The sequence below is a fragment of the Cinclus cinclus genome, chromosome 9, assembly GCF_963662255.1.
Source record: "Cinclus cinclus chromosome 9, bCinCin1.1, whole genome shotgun sequence".
NCBI classification, from domain to species: Eukaryota; Metazoa; Chordata; class Aves; order Passeriformes; family Cinclidae; genus Cinclus; species Cinclus cinclus.
Genome location: NC_085054.1, coordinates 12,909,580 through 12,934,724, shown reverse-complemented (window position 1 = coordinate 12,934,724; position 25,145 = coordinate 12,909,580). Strand labels below are relative to the sequence as shown.

General features: G+C 39.3%; 1 protein-coding gene across 1 annotated transcript in view; it reads right to left on the bottom strand.

Annotated features, from left to right (window-relative positions):
- Positions 1–25,145, bottom strand: part of RBMS1 (RNA binding motif single stranded interacting protein 1) — a 90,520-nt gene that overhangs the window by 65,042 nt on the left and 333 nt on the right. Inside the window, exon 2 of the mRNA XM_062498409.1 lies at positions 203–378. Within this exon, the coding sequence (XP_062354393.1) occupies positions 203–378 (176 nt within the window). The remainder of the gene's footprint in view (positions 1–202; positions 379–25,145) is intronic.

Sequence of the window (25,145 nt, the reverse complement as noted above, 5' to 3'; positions counted from 1 at the left end):
ATCAAATAATCTTTTCCTTCTGACTGACAACAAAGTTAAAACCTGCCACCATATCACAGCATGAGGCTGTTTGTTTATGAATCTGTATAATAAAATAATATTATAATCTGTATAATCTATATAATCCAAACTCTCATTCTGGATACCTACTATAAGCTTTTAAGGTATGACATTATAATTTACATTTTAATGCAGTACTTACGGTTGGCATAGTTTTACCAGGTCCTGATCAGTGGTGTTTGGAGGCAGTGCTCTGATGTAAAGGTTAGTTTTACTTAATTGATCCCATCCTGAGTTGCTGCTGCTACTACTGTTGTTATTACTGCTGGTGGTGCTGGGACTAGGAGGAGCCATTGGGTGGGCTGGTACAATGGACTGCTGCAAAGGAAAAAGCACATTAGAGTAAAGTACAGGTAGCAATCACAGCATGCACATCAGCTCAGTCTACAGCAGCCTGGTTCCCATTTGGAGCACTGTGTTCAATCTGTTCCTAATTACCCACAGATTTTAAATACAGCTGCTTTCACACCACGTTTGGGACAGGATTCACTGGCACATCCTACTATCTCCAACCACCATTTGATGCATGACACAGGGTCAAATTACATATAACCTCCACTGAGTATCACTCATAGGATTTTATCACTCTTCATTGTGTCATCCGATGTGAAAATGAAATAGGAACTATTGTTCCTCTAGGTTCCAGCAGGTACAAAACTTATATCACTATGACTGTTTCACATATCAAATTGTGGCAGACACAAAGACTGTGCTCTTTCCTTAATCTATCAAAAAAATACAAAAATAATTAGCAGCCTTTTTTCTATCTCGTCTGGCTTTTAGTACTTCACACAATACTGCTATTATTTTTTTAGAGACAGAGGAGCACAGATAGTTAAGGACCAGACTTTAAATGAATGGTGTGCCTTAGGAGAACTTTCCTACTGCTGTTTCCATATTTGTGGATTACTTCACAATTGTCAAGAAAAAGGCTCTATAAAATGATAAAAAATTCAAGTTTCAAAAGTAGAAAAGCACATAAGCACTTCTACCTACTCCTGAAGGTATCTAGCATGATTGCTCTTAAAATCAGACCCCAATGGAACACAAAAACATCCTAGAGGAAATCTGCAGTAGGGAAATCATTTGCATTAAGAGAAGTATAGCAGGACACCGTACAAAAAGTACTGTGAACATGTCCACAGTGTTGTAAGAGAGGAACACTTTAAAAAATGTACTAGAAAACTGAAGTTGCCTGTAAACATCTTGTGACTATATGGTTTTCACTGACAAAGTGGCAGCATGTGGCCCCTTCCCTGCAAATCCTGAGCTTCCACCACAAACTCATAGCAAAGAACTGCCCCATGAACACAGAGGAAAAGCTCACAAGGGGGAAAAAATAAAATGGAATATAAAGTGAGACTCACTTGTTCCCACCCTAGAGCCACCCTCTTCCTTAGATTAGTACAAACAGTTGTATAGCCACAAACTGAACCAAAAAATGATCTTCCCTGATCTGGTACACCACATGTGGGCTTTGCACTGCACAAAAGCTTTGGCTGTCACAAGGCAGGGAGCAGGAATGTGAAGGCAGAGAGGAAAGGATTAGAGTTTACCTCTGTTTAAAGCACCCATGACCATACACAAGAAAACGCAAGAAAAGTGAAACTATTTTGGAGATAACCTCAAGAAATTGGAATTGGAAATGTGAGTGGAAGAAAAGTACAAAGGGATGACTTATATCAGATACTTTATGGTAATTATGTGTTTCTTTTTTGTGTTTCCCTAGGAAGGTTTTGAAATCTTCCAATTTGGCATGCTGCAAAGTTTAGTTATGCAGCTATAATGGCCCGGAACAGCCAACTGCAAGACTTGCTATAAAATCAACATTGATAGGCAGTAACATTGTTGCTGCCTAATTTAATTGAACTGAAAATTAAAAAAAAAAAAGAATTAAATACATTCCTGACCATTTAGCATTTCAAAACTGATTATCAATATTTCACTGCCATAGGGTTAGACTTATTTTTGTTTTGGTTGCTTTTAAAAAGATTTTTAGAAATATCAAATCTTTCCCAAAATACTTATATTTGGAATTGAAGTACTGATCTAGAATTTCTTCCAGGGAAAAAGATTAAATGCTCCCTTCCAAGTCTGCAATGGAAACATTGATGGATTTTAACAATAACAGCACAAGTCAGTCTGTGAGACCACTCTGCTTCCAGTAACGCCAGGCAATTATTTTTAGGGTTACAAGCAATGCAGAATGACAGACCAACTAGTTTCAAAACATTTTCACAACAGAACAAACTTAGTCTGGCACAGTGATATTCTCTTCAAAAAGCCTTCAGTGAAGTCCTCAAAATGCAGTGATAGAATGCAAAATTGCTCTGTTCATGGTTTCAAAATGTGCACGTACAGCTGCCAGAAAAATCAACATACACATACCTGTCTTCATCTAAACTGGTAATTACAACTGAAGCCTAAGAGTGTCTATTAAGTTTTTCCACATCTTTGGTTTGGTTTTCCTTTTATTTCTTACAGTGTTTTCCCCTTAAAATCTTTGTTTTTCTACATTATGCAGAACTGGAGTTTTGTAAAATCTTGTCACCAGCTGGCCAAAGAAAGGAGAGGAAAATGTGTGTCTGTGTGCAGAGAGAGCAGGAATCCTAATTCTGTCTGTAAAACATAAACACTCCATTCTGAGAAATTTAAACTTCCATTTAAACATGAAGATGTTCTAGTGCTAGTGGTCACATTCAAACAAGATGGGAATGTAAATGGGGACTGTAGTTGTCTCCTTAAGTTTACAGACAGAAGGTTTATCAGTGAGCCTCATACCTTTACAAGCCTCAAAGGCTTTCCCAAACACATGTGCTGGGTGTCCTGCAGCTCTCAGTCTGCTACCCAATGCCAGACAGCCATTAAAGGGACAGTGACATCTCAAACCCATGCAACTAAAACACGTTTTTTAGATTAAAACTTCAATTTTAAAATCCGAATCACTTTTTCCACTCTGTTCCTCATCGACGACTACTTGTAAAAACTAAATTTTAGAGGTCCCTCCGTTGTTCAAAGGGGCCTTTTTTTCCAGTTGCTCTTGCTGCAAAAGGTTGGTTGGCAGTGCAGCCTCGACGCCGCGTCCACGCTGGCGGAGCCTCCTACGCTGACGGCGCGGGCCAGGAGAAGAGTTTGTCTGCTGGTGTAGCTGCATCACCTCCCCAAACAACATCAGCCAAGCCGACAAAAGCTCTCTTCTGCCTGCACAGCTGCATCCAACGCCTGGGTTTTCGCCAACATATTGATGTCAGCGAGGATGTATGACTTTTTTTCCACACCCCTGGCTGATACACAGTGCTTTGCTGGCGAGACATTCTGCAGTGGAGACCTGGCCAAAGTTTGGGGTTGTTTGTTTAGAAACAGCCTTCACAAACCTTAACTGAGTGCTTTGTCTAAAACCTGAAATCAAATCTGTAAAGTTTTGGTTTATGAACGGTTGCTTTTGCTAAAAATCCGTATCAAAAGCTGTTCTTAAGCTTTAGTATATGGACCTCACAACATTTTGTAATATTGCAACATACACAAAAATACATTTATTAATTTTTCTTCATAATCATTGCATCTTAAACTAAAACACAGAACTCAAGGATAGGAGGAATGTATGTAAGCAACAGACCATTATTTCTTGTGACAATATTCCTGTTCGCAAGAAATACCATTCTCACTGTGGTTTGCCATTTCTTCCTCTACTTTTCACTCCAAAAGATAATTAGTGATTGTTCTTTTTACACAGCAGTTTCCTTCCTGTCATCTTCAACAAACAACTAAGCAAAAAAGGCCAGTGACAGAATCATCAGTCCATCTGCTCTACGATCTCCCCAGCCCATTCTGGAGCCAGCTGTGTGGAGCTCCCAACACCCCCTACCTGATCTGAGGGACCTTCCCTCCAGCCCTCCACAGCCCCACCACAGCAATGGGAAAACCACAGGTACTTACTAGGAAAACTAAAAGCTCAATGACTGAATAGTCCCCATGAAGTGCCTTAAAACAAGAAGTATCTGCCTGTGTTTTCTCCTCGATATAAATTCCAAATTGGAATAATCTCAAGTACTGAAAATCAGCTGGTGAATATACTCATCCTAATATGAGCCATTCCTGTCTTTCTTATAAACCATTCTATGCTTAAGGACTGAAAATGAGAGAGCAGGACTTTGTCTACCAAAGAACAGAAGAATCTCATTGCTGTCAACAGATTAAAAAAAGACACCAAACCAAAATGGAATAACCCCAAGAAATTCCTTTGACCTGGAGGCTGAGAGATACTGACATCTGCTGCCTTCAGACTACAGAATTTGAACAGAACTTCAATGAGCAGAAGATAACTTGGACAATGACTGTCCTGAAACAGAGTATGATCACTACAGTAGCAATCCACTTAAGTCTCTAATTTTGTGCAAGAAAAGCATGCGTATAAAGTCATATAACATGCTAGCATTTAATTGAGTTTAATCACTCAGCCAAAATTCTTAATGGGAAAAATACCATGACTTTTAATAACAGTTAGCTCTCTCACATCTACTCTTAATTCAAACCATAAATTGCAGCATACATTAACTATCAGATTTAGCCAGAATTGTTACTTGGATCATCTCATGGCATGAAAATCTCATCAGCAGTGCTTCCCTAGCTTTGCTCAGGTGACTAAGCTACAAGCACCTGCTTACCCTGCCTGACTTTGCCTAACCTCCCTGAATTTGAAAGCAGCACCTTCAGTAACTGGTACTGATATAAAAATTACCATACATTTTTCATGGATGGGTTTGGTTTATTGAAACCCATGGATGGGTTTCTTGTTTATTCATTAATCTATCAAAAAATCTTGTTTATTCATTAATCTACCAAACACTTTAGGTTAGGGAAAGCTTTACATGTACAATGAAACCAAAGGCTCAGGAGAATAGAAGATGTCATACCCAGTGAAGCAAGACACTGCAACACTTCGTGCACAGCTCAGCTTGGGAAATAGAACTCATTTGGAATTAAATCATGTCCCTAGCAGAAAGAAGAACTCCAAGTGTTTAACAGAAATGAGTGTTCATGGATGAAGACAGTTGCTTTATTACCTTTCTTTAATAAGGAAACATTAAACCTTGATCACTTATTCTAAGCCAGCAAAGTGACAGCTGCAGCGGAGATGCCATTTTGAGTGTCCTGCACTATTCTGCTTCATGTGTTTCCTCATCATGTCTGAAACATTACAGCAAGCAAATTTCTGCAGGCCTCTCCAAGTTCAATTCTCAGTGGACATGAGCCAACCAGCAGAAACCGAAAGCTTTGCTGCTGCTTTGCTCACATCTCCTGCCTTAGGGTAGCTCCTCCAACTGTTCTTCTTTAGTCTGTAAGCACTTGTTACAGGAAGATTCAGCAACCAAATCTAAGCATTTTCAGCATGACACCAGTATAAAGAGTAGCTCAGAAGCTCCAGACTTCTGTTGAAAAATCTCAGGCAGGAAAAACCCTGCCCCCTTTTTCTCCTTTAAACCATCGACCATAACTTTTCTTTGCATGGGTAAAAATATGATCTCATAGTGACACTGTAAGAGCCAACAGGACTGTTCAAGAAAGGGCTGTTGTACTGCACAAGCCAGAAACTACAGGTATTGTGTTTTGTGATCAGACAGAGCTATTTGCATACCCAGGACTCAAGCCTATTCCATTTCCTTTAGGTGGTGATGACAGGTGTTAGTGGTTCAGCCACACGGAGCAGAACAACTACTGGGAAGATGCAGGATCCCGAAGGTGGAGGCTGACATCAGGCAAAGATTCTGCCTGTTACAAAACACCACAGGCAGACCAGGAGGCACCTGGAGATCCAGCCCTGTGTTTCTCCCCAAAACCACTCCATATATTCCATACCTTGGTATGAAAGAACTATGCCCAGAACACAAATGTTGGGATTACAGCAATGATGGACTGTAATATATAGGATGAAAGTTGATTAATCAAGGCAAAAAAAAAAACATATCACACTCAACAGGGAAGCCCCCTTACCTCAACAGGTAAGTTTTAAAAGGAGCTTTGCAGATAAAAATATAGGGCTATACCTTTTTTCTTGCCTGTATGTTACAGCCAAGTCCTATGAAAATTATTTTTCTAAACACAGATAAGTCTTTTCCACACTAAAAGGAAACAAAACCATAAGTAGATTCTATCACACATCTATGAAAATAATAAAAAAAGTTATTTTCACTCTGATTTTTTAGTTAATATTCTTTTTCTTCTTTTTTGTACTTTAACTAATTTGAACCGATTTGCCATTATGAAAAAATGTTTCTGGCAAAATCCAGGAAAGCAGTTCATGCATTTTTTTTTTTCTGAGCCATTTAAAGCAGCCCTTCCTTGAAATACAGAAATGCATGAATGAGTAGGTACTTCTCGCAGCTTCCTATTTGAATACCTTAATGAAGAGTGGCTCTATCAGCAATAAAACAAGACAAAGTCTAGCATAAGCTCCTAGTCATGGCTCAGATGCTCCTAACAATTTCACCTCTAGACTCATCTGATTATAACCTAAGCTCATTCCCCACTGAGCTGTTTTGCTTCCTTTGCTCAGATCTTATGGCAACATAGCAGGACTGAACCTGCTTTCACCAGAAAGCAACAATTACTAAAAACAGAAAGTATTGAAGTAAACCGTTCCAGCTCGTTATAAAATGTCACACTATCATATATTGACAGGAAATGGAATCAGTATTATTTAAATTACACATTAAAAGCTTAATGCAACAGCAATCTGCTAGCAATGAAAGAAAGCTCAAAATCTATCTGTATTCTATGAAGACACTTGAAGAATTGTGAGCATAATCCTGGCCACATTGAAGTATATGACAAAACGCACATTGATGCTTCTGAACAGACTCTTTTCTCCAAGAATAGGGTGTGAAGATTTTTTTATTGTTATTACTCAAGAAAAAAAAGCTAACTTGAAGTTGGTAACAATAAAGCAAGCAATGAGCACAAGAAACTCCTTCTGGTTCAGGTAGCTCTTCTTCAGTCTCAGTGATAAATGAAAGAGCTTCAGATTTCCCAGAAACTCACTTACTCCATTAACTTCATCCCTTGTCAGGGATTGTTCAATGCTCCACTGATTCCCCTTGTTCAGAGACAAACAAAAAGTGCAAAATACACAAACCTAGCCACACCACAGCACAAAAAGCTAACCCAAAGGAGAGCAAGGGAAGTGCTCAACTGGGCTATATCCTGTTCCTTTCCCCTTCCACCTGCTCATCGTGAATCACAGCATCTGTCTTCCCTTTCAGTTTTATACTTGGATTTCCTGGACAATCCCCTGAAACAATACCTTGTTACCATGCCCTAGCCATGACATAATTATAGACACATATAAAGCAAAATATTTCAGCTTCTGAAATGTGAACAAGCTGCAGCAATCCAACAGCTAGGCCACATGAAAAGAAACTAAAAAGAAAGTCAAGATGCTGAAGTACCCTAAGAAAGACAGCATGGTACTTAGATCTACCAGACAGACAAAAAAGCATGTATATGCTTATATGGTTAGCCCTTCACCCAGAGGTAGACACAGAAGAATTCACTGCCAACTTCCTTCTTGATTCTAGTACATACACAGGCCTATTTTCTTTAGTGAAATCAGCCAAGGGTTGTGCTCAGGATCCAGAAAGCAGAACACTAAATATCTAGATTATGTTTTTGTTCCAGCCTGAGAATCCAAATTACAATTAAAACACACCCATTTTCTGAGAGGTGTAACTTCCATACTAATGGCTTATACAAGCACCTGAAAGGTAGCAAGTCCAATACGTGACACCGAATCCAAATAATACAATATTCCTCCCTTGTATTACACATCTCCTGGTACATGTTAATAGCAGGGATAAAGTCTTACAAAGTTCTTCACAAGAGGAAGCATTCAAGATAACCTTGGTAGGAGAAGTGCTTCACCTGAAACAGCCATTAACTTAGAAACTCCTGGGTCATGCAGTAGTTTAGATCAGAGATGGTCACATCAAAGTCTGCATATCACATACAGCTCACAAGCACTGCAATGGCATCTCAGAGGACAGTATTCATGGAATTAAAGAAAAAAATTATCCAATAAGCTATTCATAAGCATTAAGAGGTTCATAGTGTTTGCTTCTCATTGAATATAAGACTCTGCTTTAACATTTATTAAACAGGAAACTCCAACTCACTACCTCCATTTAAAAATTTTTGGTGGTCAATCCTGCTAAGTCTGTATATCTCATAAAACTGGTTAAAAAGTAGCAGAGTACAGATACAGACACTTTGGCTTATTCAAGAACTGCCTGAATATCTATTGCAAACCTGACAGTAGAGAGGAAAAAAAAAAAAGAAAAAAAAAAGAAAAAAAGCTAAGAATGCTTGGCCAGTCTTTAGCTCTTTAAAATAATAGAGAAGGAAATGCTTTAAAAAAAAAAGTTTAAACCTGCACAGAAGTTTTTGAAGTATTATTTATTCTTCTTCCATACTGTACTAGACTTTATATTTCTGATAAATCCATGCAAGTATTGTCTCTTTCAAAGTATCACAGATTTCATGATTTAAAAGATGCAAAATTCTCCCTTGTGAAAAATTATTTTTATATTTATTTTTCCTTTTTATTATTTTCCAAACTGTTGGCTTTTCCCCCAAAAACTACAATGTCACCATTCTGCTCATCTGTCTATCCTATGCACCCTCCCTCCATAGACAGTAATTATGGGATAGGAATGGCACCGCACTGAAGATGCATGTCAAAAGAAGCATCTGCTTTTCTGGCAAACTCCACATTGTTGGTGGCATTGGAATTATTGCTATACTGTTTGTCACAGGGTTAGACCACAGATGGCTCTTTTGGCTGACATGGGATCCGCTATGTCATTTTCTGTTTATTCAAGTTAAATAAATTGAAGAACTTGTACCCGACCGTGCATGAGGGAGTCAATTCCTATCAAAATCCCTTTGTCTGTGATTGCTGATTCCTTATGGGCAACATACTGCACCCAGAATTGTTACTGTGAATCCCTCTGTCCTATGCTAAAGAAGAGAATGTATGTTCTTCCTGGTAAGGCCATTACACAAGAATTTAATAGGTAGCCCAGTCTATTCCTGCTGCTTTCTCTGTCAACACCAATGAGGCAGCTGGCTCTGGCCCTCTTTCTGCATTCCTAAAACTTAATCTCTGGGAGAGACTACACCCTCTTCACCACAGCCAGCATCTCCAGCTGTTGGAAAGGTGGTACATCAGACAAAAAAAAAAAAAAAAGGGTAGAAAAAGCCATTTTAGAAGACTTCATCATCAAAGTACATCAAAGTACAGATCACTGTAGATATTTTATCCTTCCTACTCACTTTGTAAATGTTTTTCCTTTTCTAGGCCTTTCTCCATGCCTAGTTTGTCTAGATACACTGCCTGAGTGCAACACAAAGGTTACTGTAATTTTGATACCAAGAAGGTCCAATTCTGCTGCACAGTTATGTGCCTATGTCAAGTTAAAGTTGAACCAATTTCAGTAAGAACAGCATCTTGCATCACTTTCCATGGGAATAAATGACTCCTCCATGAGCTGAAGAAAGGGAAAGCATACTCAGAGCATCACTGTCCTTCCTAGTTACTCCACTGCAATTATTTCCATAGTCTTTCACAGTATTTGCCATAGAATTGAGGTCAGCATGACCTGTGCTAGACTGAAAGTTCCATTCATCTTTTTGCTCCACAATTCTGAAATTTCCAGAAGTGTCCTTACAGTTTTAATATTCTGCAATACGATAAAATGCAGCAGATACATCTAATTATCAACACAATGAAACAGGACATGCACAGGATTGCTTGTAAGGGATTAAAACAAATGTCAGTTATAACTAGGCAAGTACATACCAGATTCAAGAAATATTAACAGTGTTAAATTCATCAGGCTTTCATACTCCACTGCCTTTTACAGTCACAAAAAGGGAAGCACAAGATACTTTTACAATTATTTCAACAAAGGTTGAAGTGACTATCCACCAAATTTCAGCTAGGAATTTCTCTTGATTTGTCATGACATTTTGACATCAATGGAGTCCATGTATGAGACTATGTTGCTACAAGCGATGTATGTATACACACACACATATATATACACACACATATATATATATAGTCTGACAATGAACTTTTAATTTGCTATGGGAGAGTGAAGTGACCACACCTCCATAAATGTGATTCTCCTCCAAGGCAAAGCCACCAAACTGTACAGAAGCAGCCAGGTATTATTAAATTAGCATTACAGTTTTAAAACACGAGCAAAATCAGTAGAAACTTTTTGAACCATCAGACTCATTATGTAAGGAGTTGTCAGTTTTCTGCACTTGCACATATCAGCCTAGTTCCACTCTCACCCAGTGAGTCCACATTCATTTGCACAAGCTGAAAATCTGTCCAGAGTTTTATAAATTTCAACACTGCATAGAACTGAGAGACCAGGAGACAGCAGTGTATAAAGTTGGCAAAACTTCTCTACATAAGGCTTTTCTACAGAGCACCAGGGAGCAAACTCTGCTTGGTCAGCATGCTACAACACGTACACCAATTTTCTTTGGACTGTAATGAGACTGCGTGTAGCATGTATGAGATTGCAAATGACATTCCCAAAGTCTTTTAAAGGACTCCCAACACTCTATGTGGTTTCCTAGAATAAAACATAGAAGCTCAAATCTCATTAGAAAAGAACTGGAGTTTAACTTCACTGCTTCTAAAACGTTTGCCTCCTGCATCATTTCCCATTTGGGAGGGAATGTGGCCTCACTATGGGCACCTGGCTGCAGTGCCTGTAGCGAGGGCGTGACACAACAGCAGATTTACCAAAGATTTTCATTAGTTCAACTGTGTCAGTGCAGTTAAAAACACAATGACACCTCCAGGACAGAAAAGGTCTAATTTGTGCTCTCATGGAAGGCAATGAACACTGCAGTGCTTTAAGTTTACCTTATACCCAGCAAAGGTGATTTAAAGTAAGAGCTGAGAAAAAAGCTGTGTGCAGGCAGCACTGAGGACTGTTTCCAGATTTCTGGGGCCAGTGGACACCATGCTGCTTTTGACATTTCTCAGAGGTGATCCTGCAACATTAGAGAGCCATAGTAAAGCCCACCACCTCCAACCTTTTCGGCCAAACGTTCACTATAGCATATCCAGCATAGCTGACATTAAAAGTCCATTTTCTCCAGATGTATGATGCAATACAATCACACAGGATACCCTGTACTCTTCAGGAAAAAAGGAGTGGTCTGTCATGCCCAAAACAATTTGTACAACTTTCTCCTATGTAGCACATAGAGATTTACACCCAGGAACGGGCACCACAGGACAAATTGCCACCAATTTAGCATGACAAAAGCAGCTGTTTAACTCTTGGGAAAGATGGAAACAAGAACAGCTCATCCAGCTAGTGAATGGTTCAAACAGACATCTAACACCACCTTTCCTGCAGCTGCTATTACTAAAGAAAATGCTGTTAAAATGGTACAGACAACTCAATATGCTCCCGGTTGATCAGGGAACTTAGCAGCAGAAAACATAGTTTGAACAAACAGCAAGAAATATGCACAGCTTCTCTCATTCGTTATCCCTTTGTCCTTGAAAGTGTGTGTGTTCAAGTACACACACACAAAGCAGTTCTACTGTACATTATTTTAGATCTGTGCATCCTATACAGTCAAATCTTGAATTAAATAAATTACAGGCTGTTTGAACACTATGGATCAAGACACTATCACCTAATTTTTCTTTCTTCTGCAAGCGTTTATGAGCTGCTATCTTGAAACCATCTGCTACAAAGAATACCAGAAAAATATTGACATTTGGATAATTCTGTCCTGGAAAAGACAAGAAAGTCATAATTTTTGTCTTTAGATCTCTCCAAAATCCTAATCTGCTTGGTTAGGATTGTTTTAGCTTGGTTTAGCTTCCTAGAATTTAGAGGGAAGCATTTTCTGCGCACATTTGCCAACAGTGTATCTTTTTTGTGTCCCAGTACTCAGGGGCTATGCCCTCTGACACACTTTTCTCTCTCGATAGATAATTTTAATGCACAAGAGTGAAAAAGTAGCATTACTTCAATTCTTTAAGGAGAATTTTAGATATTACAGTAATACAAAAAATCACTTACTTCATTACCAGAATGCTTAAAGGAGCAATCACTTTTCCAGCATCATTTCAGGGAACTGGGACTAGGGATACTACAGAACACAATGCTTAGTATAGTACAGAAACTATTTAATCCCATTCAACTTAGATCAAGCAGGGCTTGTTAGCATTCACTCAGCATCAGTCTCAACAGATCCAGGTTATTTCCAGCAAAACCATTCTGTTGTTTAATGAAAGACAGTTTGGGCAGCATGTCTACATCCATGGTCTAGAGAAGCTGATTTCAGGCCTGTTTAAAGCATACAGTTGCTGAGCATTCATTTAAGACAATCTGTGGCTGAACTCTTTTGAATTTTAATCCCTAGAAAATAGGTGCATGACACATTTAAATTAGAAGTAGTAGCAGTAGTAAGAGAATCTAACCAATTAGTAACTCTAATTGTCCTTATGCAAAATTATGAAAACTGTAAATATTTTCCTATATGCAAGTGATCAAAGATGTACAGACAAGAAGGCAATTCACTACAATACTGTGAACTCAACAAATCTGAGGACCTGATGAAACGTTTGCTAAAATCAGCATAGCAAAACCCAGCACATGAGCCTACTTTTATAGATTGTAGTCTGCTTCCCCTCACAAACAAGGAAAATGGTATTCCTTCAGTAGGATGAAATTCTCAAAGTTGTAAGGGTAGGCCTTTAATTAAAACTGAAGATTCATCCACAAAAGCAAGAGCAAGATTTCCCAGGGCAGGTGATTTCTGGTGGAGCTCCTCAGTGGACATCTAGCTGCACATTAGGAATTGTTTGCCTGCACAGACTTTTGATGGTCTGAACGTAGCAGCAGGGCAACTAAGAACAGCATGGAAAGCTGAAATCTTTCAAACATTACTGACTAGGTGTATATATCAGCACTTTCGGATATATCTAGGATGTGCAGGTGGTGAAAAGGAAAAGAGCAGTACAGGGATGTCCAAAAGCTTGAAGACAGGTGGTTAGGTCTGCTGGTCTGATAAAATGGCTTTGGTGCAGTACCAAATAAAGAACAAAAGTGCCTTTGGTGGTCCTGCTGGCAGCTCAGCTTTCAAGACAACCTTTCCCTCAGTTTGGCTGAAAAGGTTCAAGTGCAACGGAGGCAATAGTGGAGCCACTGACCGAGATGGCATTCAAGCAATAGCTTAGGTTGGCATTACTCCAGAAAACAGCATCCTTGCCCCTGTGACTGCTTACTCTTCCTCCTGGTGTCTCTGACTTGTTCACCAAAAGAACAAGAAAAATAAAAATAAATAAATAAATAAACAAATGGGAAGTTCAGACTGCTTCATTTACCGATGGTGCTGACTCATGAAAGTGGTAACAAAACAGCATTCTGTCAAACAATCCGGAACTAAACCAACGTTGGTTTTTCAAACACAAAGACAACTGCAGCAAAGACATGTGGCACCTCTGGCTGAATCTTACAAGTAAGGCAACAAGCAGCATGCACAAACCCGTCTGCTAAAACTAAGCAAAATCCTGTGTACGTACTACATGCAGCAATGCTGCTCTGGCCTTAGGGTCAGATTTTCCTTAGAGCCTTATCTGAAACAAATCTAAGTCAATCTTTTTTCATTCTTTAAAGGATAATGTTACTGGATGAGGTAGCTGCTTATCACTTATTAAATCCAATATTTTCTGACTGCTGACTTTTTACAAATGACAAACTTGTCCAAAATCCTTGTGCATGCAATTCAAAAAACCCCCATGTTACTACTTTATAATTTCCTGTTCTTTTTGATAGCTGTAATTTATATTGAATCACACAAACAGAAGAGCTGTTCTACGTCACTTCCACAGCCCTCATCAATTTTTCTTGAATATTGCCTTCTAATTTAAAATTTCACTCTTGATTTGAACCAAGAAACAAAACTATTTTTTCTTTTGCAAAGTACTGTTCTAACTCATGCAGCTACTTTCTAACTGGGATTTTGAATTCTGAGAGAAAAGTGGTTTCAAGTGGTTCAGAATATCATTCAGTTGTCAGAAAAGTCAAGCCAAACAATATGATGTATTCTAAAATTAAAATGTTCGTGACTTCATAGTGTATGATAATGAACAATCCCTTTTACACCCAGAAACTTAGTTCTGAAGATCAGTTACAAAGATTTAGCAGCTGTATGCTAAGCAAATGCAGGATGCCATTCCTTGGTGCATCCAAATAGCTTCTGGGGGAATGTCTGACTGCACAATGAATCATTGTCAATTCTGAAATGAAAAAGCAGAATTAGATAACACCTAGGAAAGCTTCCAGACATACTACTAATACAACATTAATAATACATGAGAAATTCAACTGCCAGGCAGAACTGGTCGTGGCAGTGCAGGTAACAGTCTGACTCAGACAAGTGAGTGGCTACAGCCACAAGCAGAGATCCAAGGAGCTCTCACAGTGGCCACCAAAGTGTTCATAACTCCTGCAGCCAGCGGGCCACACATCAGCACAGCTGGCACAACAGCTGCAGCACCTGTGTGAGACAGCCTCCACCTCTGGGTGGTTTGAACCACGTCTGGAGCTATCTATGGACAGATGACAAACACTAGCCAAGAATAAACCAGTTCATTTGGGCACAGAGCCCAACTCATCCATAGTTTTAACAGTCATGTTCAATTCTTGGTGCAAGAATTCAGCTGAGGAATCATGCCTCAACCAGAAAGTTATAGATATAAGTACTAATAAGTACAGCTGGAATATATAATTAACTTTCAAACACTGCAGGGATAGGGAATCTGACCAGCCAATGGCTAACTTCTAAAAATAAATTAATCACTTGTCTCTGCTTACTGCACAACCTCAGTGCTTAGCAACTGCATTCAGGTTTCTTATACTGTGGACAATTTCGAGGAATCACATTTTCAGTAAGTACATTCAGCTGCACTTTTCTTAGCAGCAATTCTACCTTTGCAGCTTATCCATCTGCACAAGAGTTGGATGTTTAACACTAATAATCTTGTACACCAGCACTGGTTCACTACAGAAGCCACCATAAATTGAATGACTGTATTGAATTTCCTTTAAAAAAAAAAAACAACAAATATTTGAATTTTGAATTTATGCAATTTAATTTGATTTCAAAATTTAAATAGGACAACAGAATACCGGAATAAGGACTTCACAGTTCAGAAAAATAAATAAAAGGGAAAAAAAATGGGGAAAAAAGCCCTAAACCCTGTGGGAGTTCATTTCATAGGAAAGATAAGGCCATAAAACCACTAAAGAAAACTAGATTAAGTTTCTGCAAAATCTAAGCCACTGAACTTCAGGGAATTATATTCCCAGTAATATTTTCATGCTTGACTGCCCTTTCTGCCCAACAAACATCTGCTTAGAAATAAACTTACCTATTGCTAACAGTAAACCAACCTTAACTCTTTTTGAAAACTAGAGTTCGACATAGTTTCAATAGTCCCGTTTCTTGCCAAAATGAACTTTGCTATTGCTATTAATCTGGAAATAACAATAATAGCACTCAGATGAATGCTCTCATAGACCATAAGAAACTGCTTACACAATACATAACAGCCAGAATTTGAACACAGCTCTATCATTCCAAATAATCTGCTCTATCCTGAGCTTCAGGGGATAGACAATCAGACATCTATGTAGGCATGTGTGCATGTGTATATAAATAATTTTTTTTCAAGGAATTTAGTACTAATTGCTGTAGCATTTGAAGCACTTGCAGATGTTAGCATATAGTTAGTGTAAAATCTGAGATGTAGGAAACTAATATTAGCAAGTACCTTTTGAAGAGTCAAACCTTAACAATTTAGTTAAGATTATCCAAAATGCCAGTGACAGGACCATTTTGAACTTCAGGTCACCATCTTAATCCTTATGAATAACTTTTATGGGTGTGGCTGACCTGGGACTTCCTATTATTACCCAAGACAATGACACAACACAGCACTTACTTAATTCAGGGAATGAAAAAGGTGGAGATGGATTCAGACATTTTGAAAGAGGGTCAACAGAGAAGTGTGACACCAACATAATGTCTTTTGACAGAAGGATAAGACACACAGATAGGCTAGATGTTTCTTTACATCATCTAATATACTGAAATACAAAACCATACATTAATAATATTACAACAGTAATAAAGTTGCAACAGAAACACTAAGACAGAAAGCACCAAACTGGGAGGAGCTTCAGAGCAAGAAACTCCCAACAACTTACCAGAATACATAAAGAACAGTTACATGAAAAGCCAAAGTGCATTTTATAATGACTACACCAGTCTACAGCCCCCAGTGACTTCTGAGACCATGATACTCCATACCTGACAGATCTAAGAACAGTATGTTTGCTGGAAATCTGACAAAATCTAACTTGATTTTGTCACTACAGCAATTAAAATATTGACCTAATGCTCAAACAACGACTTCCTTAACCATTTCCATCTTTCATTAGCCTCCACAGCACTGCAGAATAAAAAGCCCCTGCATTCTTCTACTGGTGCCACAGTCTGCCCTAGGTATCACGAGCACCTTTAACCAGCTGAAATTCTATATACCGAATTACACCTTAAAATTCTTCACCATTAAAATTACTGAAGATTTCAAATGCAACTGGTTCTCTCATCTCAAAAAAAAAGTCCATAATTCTGGAATATTTACATGTACATGTGTGCATTGGAGGCATTGTTATCCTAAGACAATAAAGAAATCTTATCACTTATATTTTTGTTTTAGTGGAGCACTTTTCTTAAACCCCAGTTTGATAAGTATTTCTCACAGGTAGTATTCAGAGATACACCTCCTGGAATGCTAACTAAATAAAAGCCAAAAAAATGCCCATTTCAAAGGTTAGCAGCTAAGCAACCGTATTTAATACCTATCTCAAATGTTTTTTCCAAATTACATAGAAATACTTTTAAATAAGCACAAATACTATCATAATAAAGATCATGCAAGCCAAACAGATTGGGAGGAATAATATTAAAGCAATTTAAATATAATTTGATTATTCTGAATGTGTGTTTAACACTAACCCCATGATATACCAACTACTCAACTTGGTTTCTCACTGGGGAAATTCAAAAGTCTTCTGGCTCTCTGTCTCAATAAGCACTTTTTGATGTCAGCAGTCTCACCCCATGCAGTGGCACCACCGGCTATGTAAACATGCACTGGCATAAGCAAAAGTCTTAAAATTCAGACCCACAGTTTTAGAACTCTTCTTGAACTCATCTGGAAGACAGACCACTAAACACTTCAAAGGATCTTGTCTGCTGGTGGTTGCTTTCACACCAGACAGAAATCCATGGAACTGTGTGCCAGCTCTGCCAAAGCCTAGGTTTATCCAGTGTGGCTGCTGCCTCTGGAGGCACGTCCCTGGCCAGGGCATGGCACACCAGCCATGTCCCTCCTCCCCACACCAGAGTCACAGGGGGCCAAGTTAACACAGACTTGTCACATGTATGTTACTTCTACACTACATACTTCAAAGAGTTTCATGTTGTAATAGGTTATTTAAAACCTTGGCTAAGCCATTAGCTCAGCTAAGCCAGAGGAACACACCAGGCGTGTGGCAATACAAAGTTCCAAATGGGTCACCATGGCCATGCTCAAAGGTGGCACACAGGTGACACACACCTGCCACTCAGCAGCAGCAGCTGGAGTGACAGGGTCTCTCCCCCTCCCATAGCAGCCCACCAAAATATTGGCTGCACAACTGTTTAAAGCATTATTTGCAAATTGCACACATAGGCAGAAGAGACAGAAAAACACCACAAGACTTGAAATTCCTTCATCATTTCATACATGGGATCTCCTTTGTAACACACCAACCATCTCTTCAGTGCTCAGCTGAAGAGCACTCCAAACCTGGGGAGGCAGCACTGCACCTGGGGATGCCCAAGAGACATCACTGCTTCCAAAGTAGGCAAGAACAACCTATGGTCTGGTGAAAGAGGCATCACCGACTTACAAAATAAAAAGCAGTATCTACCCCTTACCCTTCAAGTGCGTGAAGTACAAAATAAAACAGAGAGAAATACAGAGCCTTAAATCAGTCTCTCTCCTCCGAACACAACTTGAGGTGACAGCGTTGGACAATAACCAGTCTCCCTGAGAAGACTGGAGGTTGTGTGCCACATGCCTGCATATAAGGTAAAGGAAACTTCCAGCTCCTGCACAATTTTGTTCAAGGTTTTTTCATCTCTCTGTTTTAAGTATTCAGTATTTTTATTTGTGGACTTGTTAACAAGGATCAGCATTTGATTTTACCCTTGCCTTGGAGTAATTTTGGATTGTTGCAGTGGCACAAGCACAACCTGATAAAGTTTCTATGGGTCAATTAAACCTTAAAGCAGGATTGTGAATCCTCTGCGAATTACCTCAGAGTAGCCAAGAATCTATGAACACTGCTTTAGATTTTCAGAGGTAACTGGATAATCCTTCACCAAGTTGCAGCAGTCTTCCTGGGAGCTGGTAAGACCACAGGCATGAAAAGCACCCTGCAGTGAGAAACAATCCTGAGAAAAGCTCCCATGTAACACACATCCAAACTCACACCTGAACCCTTTGATTTCAGTCCTTAAGCACAGTAAAAATGGAAGTGCCATACACATACCTGGAATAGCCTAAAGGACTAAATTCTAACACTGTTATGCTGCAGCACCCAAATGACAGAGCTGTAGTCAACCAAAGGACTCATGTTTCCACTTTATTGAACAAAGCACCATATGGTAGAGGAGATTCTGATATAAAAGGACAGAAAACAATAGACAGTAAGAAAAGAAATAAATCCCCTTCTCATCTAAGCAGAAAAAACCCCACACAAGAAGGTGCGAAAGCGCCGTTGCCAATAAGAGACACTGTAAAGAAACAGAATCAATGGTGAAATAAAGTTACATATATGTATTTGCAGTAAAGAAGCATTTCATTTCACAAGCAGGTTAGCATCAGGCTAGACTAAGTTCGATGCTCACCTTGCCCTGGTGCTTCTTCTGTTCTTCAACAAAGGAAAATGAAGCCCAAATGAGGCTCCCCAGAATAATGTGTTGTTTCCACTGAACTCTCACAAAGCTCTACAATTCCATCAAATAAGTAAATTCTAAACACACACTCCATTTGACACATCATGTTTCTAGAGCAGAATACTTTAAACAAATAAGACACACATCAGTGATTTCCTAAACAATTATAGTTAAGCATACAACATGGCTTTTATGAGGACATATTAAAAAAGGTATTATTATAAATCATAATATATTCATACATTTCTGTAGTTGTCAGCTATTATTTTCAACAGACCCTATAGCTGATATATCCTTACACTACATCATAAATTCAAAAAAAGACATTTTTGAAATGTTGCAACTGTATTTTCGTTTTGAAAAGCTTGTAAGACTTCAAAATACCTGCCAGACATTTTTAAGCCACCGCATCTTAGTGCACAGGTTACATCTTAAAATTGGTATAGAGTTTTACTATTAAAAATCAATTTACATAAACAGTAATATAAGTTACTAAATTTGAATTCCTAGAAATAAACTAACTCAAACTGCCACAAACTTAGGTAATCTTGAATTTGTTTAAAGCAATCTCCCACCAGCGTTCAATTACTTCAACTGCAGTTTAAAACTACATTGTGAGTCAATACACAGCTGCAGCTACACTGCCTTAACTGCAGTCTCTTGAGGCAAACAGCTAAAGCTGTGCTAATCACAGTAACCAGCCCTTAGAGCGCATGATTTTTTTGTTGTGTGTATATTTCCTAAGTTGCTGGGTTAGGAGGCTTGTGCTTATCTAATCCATGGTTCCCCTCCTTGTTTCTCCTCTACTTCTAACTCATCCCTTCCCTTTCCTGTTGCATCAGGAAGCTGCAAATGCAGTGGCTTCTGCAGAGCTGTTATAATTACCACAGTACATTGCAATTCTGAAACGTACGCAAAATAATTCACATTCCTTCAACAAGGCTTGAGAACTTTCAAATGTGCTTCTGTTGGCTTTCTAGAAAACTTCTGACCAACAGTTCTTCCAAGATCAAAACATCTCCATGTACCTCTTCATTAGGATTACAGATTTATAAGCCTTCACACTGTCCCCCAAGTAAGATGCTTTAAAACAGCTGGCTACAGAAAAGGAGAAAAACGTTCACAGGGAGTTGGAAACAGACGCATGAGGGAAATCCACCAGAGGATCCTAGTCTCCATTGACTTCTTTTGTTACACACCATCTCATGCAACAAGCAAAGGTCAATTTCAACCACAAATTTAAAAGGGTGAAAAAATGCAGACCAAAACAGTTATAATACCAAATTACCATTATTTTTGTTTACTTGGTTACAGCACTGTGCGGATGTTTTAGGAGCCATCTCAAGCTCTCAGGAAAGGATTTTCCACTCCCTTCCTTCCTTCCCCTCTCCTCCCTGCCAGCAGTTACAGTTTAAAGGATCTAACTCTTCTGAAATGTGTTAACTCAAGCAATTTTTTTAACAGTTGGAAGTTTCAGGGGGGAAAAAAATGAACCCAAAACAAAACAGCAGATGTTCAAGACACAGGCATCTATCTTCCCTTCCATGTGAAACTAAATGGCAGAGACACAGACTTTAAACAATAACATTCCCAAAGAGACAAAAATATATTGTTCACCCTGTTAGAAATACTAAACAAAAACTTCAAATTGCCAAATACAGATAAGACAATTATATCACTTTTCATGATCTATAACATCATGCCTGAACAAGATAAGGTGTTTCCTTTCATTTCTTTCATTCACGTTTTGATACAAGTATAGAAACCCACTGACTGAGTAGTTTTGCTCTCTTGAGAATAACGCAGAACTTCACAAACAATCTTATAGATGCACATAAAAAATTAAAGTAGCTGGTATTAATGAAGGAGTTCAGTTTGGTGAAACCCAGGCAGATCCTTTAACATTGTATACAACGTAAAAGGAAACAGAGTCTGTCACCTCAAGCCAGTGTTACAAAATGACAATTCTTCTAGTTTAAGAGAAACAAAAAGAAACTAATCCCATTTATTTCTGTAACCACAGATAATCTGCTCCATCTTGGGCAGCTCAGCCCCCCCCCCCCAGCCGCAACACCATCCATTCTCGAAGGAGGTGTCATGTCAAATCCCCCTGGGCACAGACTGCTCCATGGAGCCGCATGATTTGAGTTATGACCACGCCCAGGTCTTGCAAGTTTAATGAGGTTTCTTCTCACACACACAGACACCACACACAGTGCCAACTGGGAAATCGTAAAGTAGGATTACAGGTGTAGTTTCCTGATAGGTTAAACCTATAGATAGAGTGAATGGCTAACCTACACTTTTAGCCTGAGACTGGCAAAAGATTTCTCCATGTAACTGTTGTTAGAAACCCACCTTAACCTTCAACTTTTAGAAAACCCAACCTACGACACAACACTTGATATTAACAGAGCTACACGAAAAGATTTATCAAAAGCTTTGTCTGTCCCTCCATACACAGGCCAAACACCAAATCAGTGTTAAATTCCTCACGTGCAGCTACACCCAGTTAATCTCCCCGAAAGCAGCAAACTATGTAAATCTCCTTATGCTGGCAAGATAAACATTACACTCATGAAAATGAGACAAGAACCACGGTTACTGGACAAAGCTGTTAAAAGGCACAGCACTGGGCTGAGCACCCAGGCTGTGCTGGAAGGATCCTGCACTCGCCTGCTTCCCAGGCCTCCAGAGCTGCTTCTGGCTTCCTCTTCGAGAAACCTGAGAGCAGAAGAACCACCCTACACAAAGCTATTTAAAATCCCTAATCAAATAGCTGGAGTAGCTCTGTAGATTCAAGGAGCAGATGGCAGGAGAAAGCCTAATTTTCCATTTATGATAATTTTACAGAGTGTAGAAATATTTACTTCAGAGGAGCGCCTCCCAATTTACATGAGAATGACAAAAGTGGGAGGAGGGACAGAGAATCATCTTGTTCTCAACAAACCAAGAGCTTAAAAAAAGCCTGTACTAAGCAGTATATTGTATGTTGCTCTGTTTCCTTTTCATTACGGATGCACACAAATGCATTCTTTGCAATAACTCAAGTAACCTTGATAGCAAAAATATTACCTTACACCTTTTTCAGACAGGGTGTATGGCTATGAGTGCTGTAATACGTTATTACTGCAGATACTGTGTGGCTTTCATTCTTTAACAAGACCTACATCTGCATTTCAAATTCATTCTCAGATGAGCTGTCACTCATTTAAGCAACGTCTCAATTTTAAGCCTAGTAAGAGTATTTTTAATCTGCCTGTCTGCCCATAATGCAGGAAATCCTTTTGAGCAGAAACCACATTTTAGTATTCCTGCAAGTAGTCTAGAAGAGTAGTCTAGATTATCAGGCCAATCAAATATGACCTGAAATTGAGAATGTTTATTCACTCTTACATGTGCCTAAGTTGCACATTGAAGATACAACAGGTAACAAACATAGTATTATAAGAACAGATTTGTTTATAAAACAAAACACAGTTATTGGGAAAACAAAAAGAGAATATGGGTAAAGATTCAAACCTACTCTACCTATATGGCAATTTGTCAATGTTTTAAATTAAGGCAGAAATCCACATTATATTACAATGCCTTAAAATTAAATCAAGTTAGTGCCATCTTGCCTTTTATCAGTTAATCGCTCATTTTTCAAACTCAATATAGACTCTTAAAAATGAAACAGGACAATACTAAACATGAAGTGCTCTTTTTTTATTCTGATTTGTATTAAAATACCAACAGAGACATACAAGCTGCTCAAAAGATTTTAATTTCTCTTACAAGTTACTTAAAATTGTTTCAGCTTCACATACTACACCCTGTTAGCATAGGAAATCCAGTTACTCCTTTGAGAGACATCAGTTGACAACTTTTCCTATGCTGTGTCTCAGGCTAAAGCTCAACTATAATGTAATTGTCTGAATGTGGGTTACACAGAGCACGCAGAGACATAATCTCAATTTTTCTTAATTATCAAGGGTTGAAAAATCAGGCTTGCAGCACTCATCACGCACTGTTTGACATCAGCTCACCCCTGCAGGTGAAGTCTGAGTGAAAGGGAGATCAGAAAGCCAAACCCTAATCCACGTTAGTCTACATGAATGAAGTTAATAGGAGTTTTCCATGGACTTAACTGGAGAAAAGCACAGACCCTGGCTCCTTATGTAGGAAGTGTTTGAGCAGAGAATAGCTACACACTAACAAAAGAAACCTTTGGTACCCGGGGTCTTAAGCCCACATAATACCCCTGCATTCATTTCTTTCTCTGCCTACTGGGGGAAAAGGGTCTGTTTGTTTTTCTGATTCAGTCGGCCCTTTTAGCTCTTTGAATCTAAGGAGTGCACTGTGAAAAGAAGAGCATCTTATCAGCCTGCTCCAGACCAGCAGGCAAACTCACATCCGCACATAAAACACAGCCCTGCCAGCACGAGGCCTGGCCCCATTGCCCTCGGCTCCTGCCAACACCCTGCCCCGCACCCGACACACTGCACAGCCACACAAGGGGCCTTCCTTGATTAATGGTCCTCTCAGGGAGAGCACGAAATATTATCTGATGCACTGGCTTCATTTATAAAGTATGCAGGAGCACCAGACAAGATGATCAGCATGGGCGTATCCAGGACATTTATTAACAACAAACCAAAACCAGTGCACACAATAAACATGTTTTGTTATGTATGGACTTGAACATAAGATGCAAAGATAACTCCAAGTGCTGCTGAGATAACACACCAGTGATTCTTATCAAAAAAGGTATTTCTATAAAATAACAGTGAGGATAAAGGAAATAGCAATTTTTACTTAAGCTTCAAGAAAATACGAGAGTCGTTCACTGTGATCAGGTTAGCCATATAGATCATGTGTCATCCCAACAATGCACCAAGAGCTCAAAATTTCGAAGCCTATGTCCTCATTATTTATATGAAACCCTTCACTGTGTGCAGCAGTGATACCTGATTTCCTATTTCTACTTTTAATGCGTTCTGACTCCAAGCAAAATTAGATAAACTTCTCCAATATTGCTGACTGAACCCGTCAAATTACTTATTTCAGCTACTAAGCGCAGCAGACACAGAAGGATTTTTTTCTCACCTGGAAAGAAGCCTGCCATAGTATTTTTGGCATGCTTTGTCAAGCCAGTAGCTTGTCAGTGACCTCTACTCCATTTACCCTCTGGCACACACACAGAGCACGCTTTCCCATTAACTTAAAAAGTAAGGTTTTTTCGTTTCTTTTTTAAATTTAATTGAAGAGTCAGTGAAAAATAATACACTAAGCAGTAAATAATGTATGATTAATACCAACATTGCATCTTGTGTGCATAAAAAGTGCAACATAAGACAAATGGTCCAGCAAGGTTGTAACGCAACTATTTCAAATATTTTATTTCCAGCGACTAAACAAACAAAGAAAGAAATACCTCTTTCAGTACGGCTCTATAGATGTGAGCGCTCCGAGCTTATCAGAGAGATCTCTCAGCCCATAAAATATCACAGGGTCCCCCTGTGTCCCTCCGGGGAGCACTCGAAGGGCGGCGGAGGTTTTCTGGAGGATTGTTTGAAAGAAAAAATGCGCCCGGATCCCCTCGCTCATTTCACGCCGAGTGAAAAACATCCAGCCCCAAGTTTCGCTGTTGCGACACCGGGTCCTTTCTAACCTGTTGCCGAGAGCCCGGCGGGGCCAGCACCCGCCCCGCACCGCCCCGCACGCCCCGCGAAGGTGACCCGGCGGCAGCCGCCCCGGCACTCGCCAAGGTCACGGCGCGGCTCCTAAGAGCAGTTAAAAACAAACAAACAAACAAACAAAAAACCCACCAAATACCACCGAAAAAATACAAGGAAAAAAAAAAAAACAATAGAAAAAGAGAGTTTCTTTTTTTAAATCCCAGCTCTCGAGAAGCGAGCAGGCTGCAGGCAAGCCGCAACTCACGCCGGTCGCCACCCCTCTCCCCACTCCTCCCCCAGCGC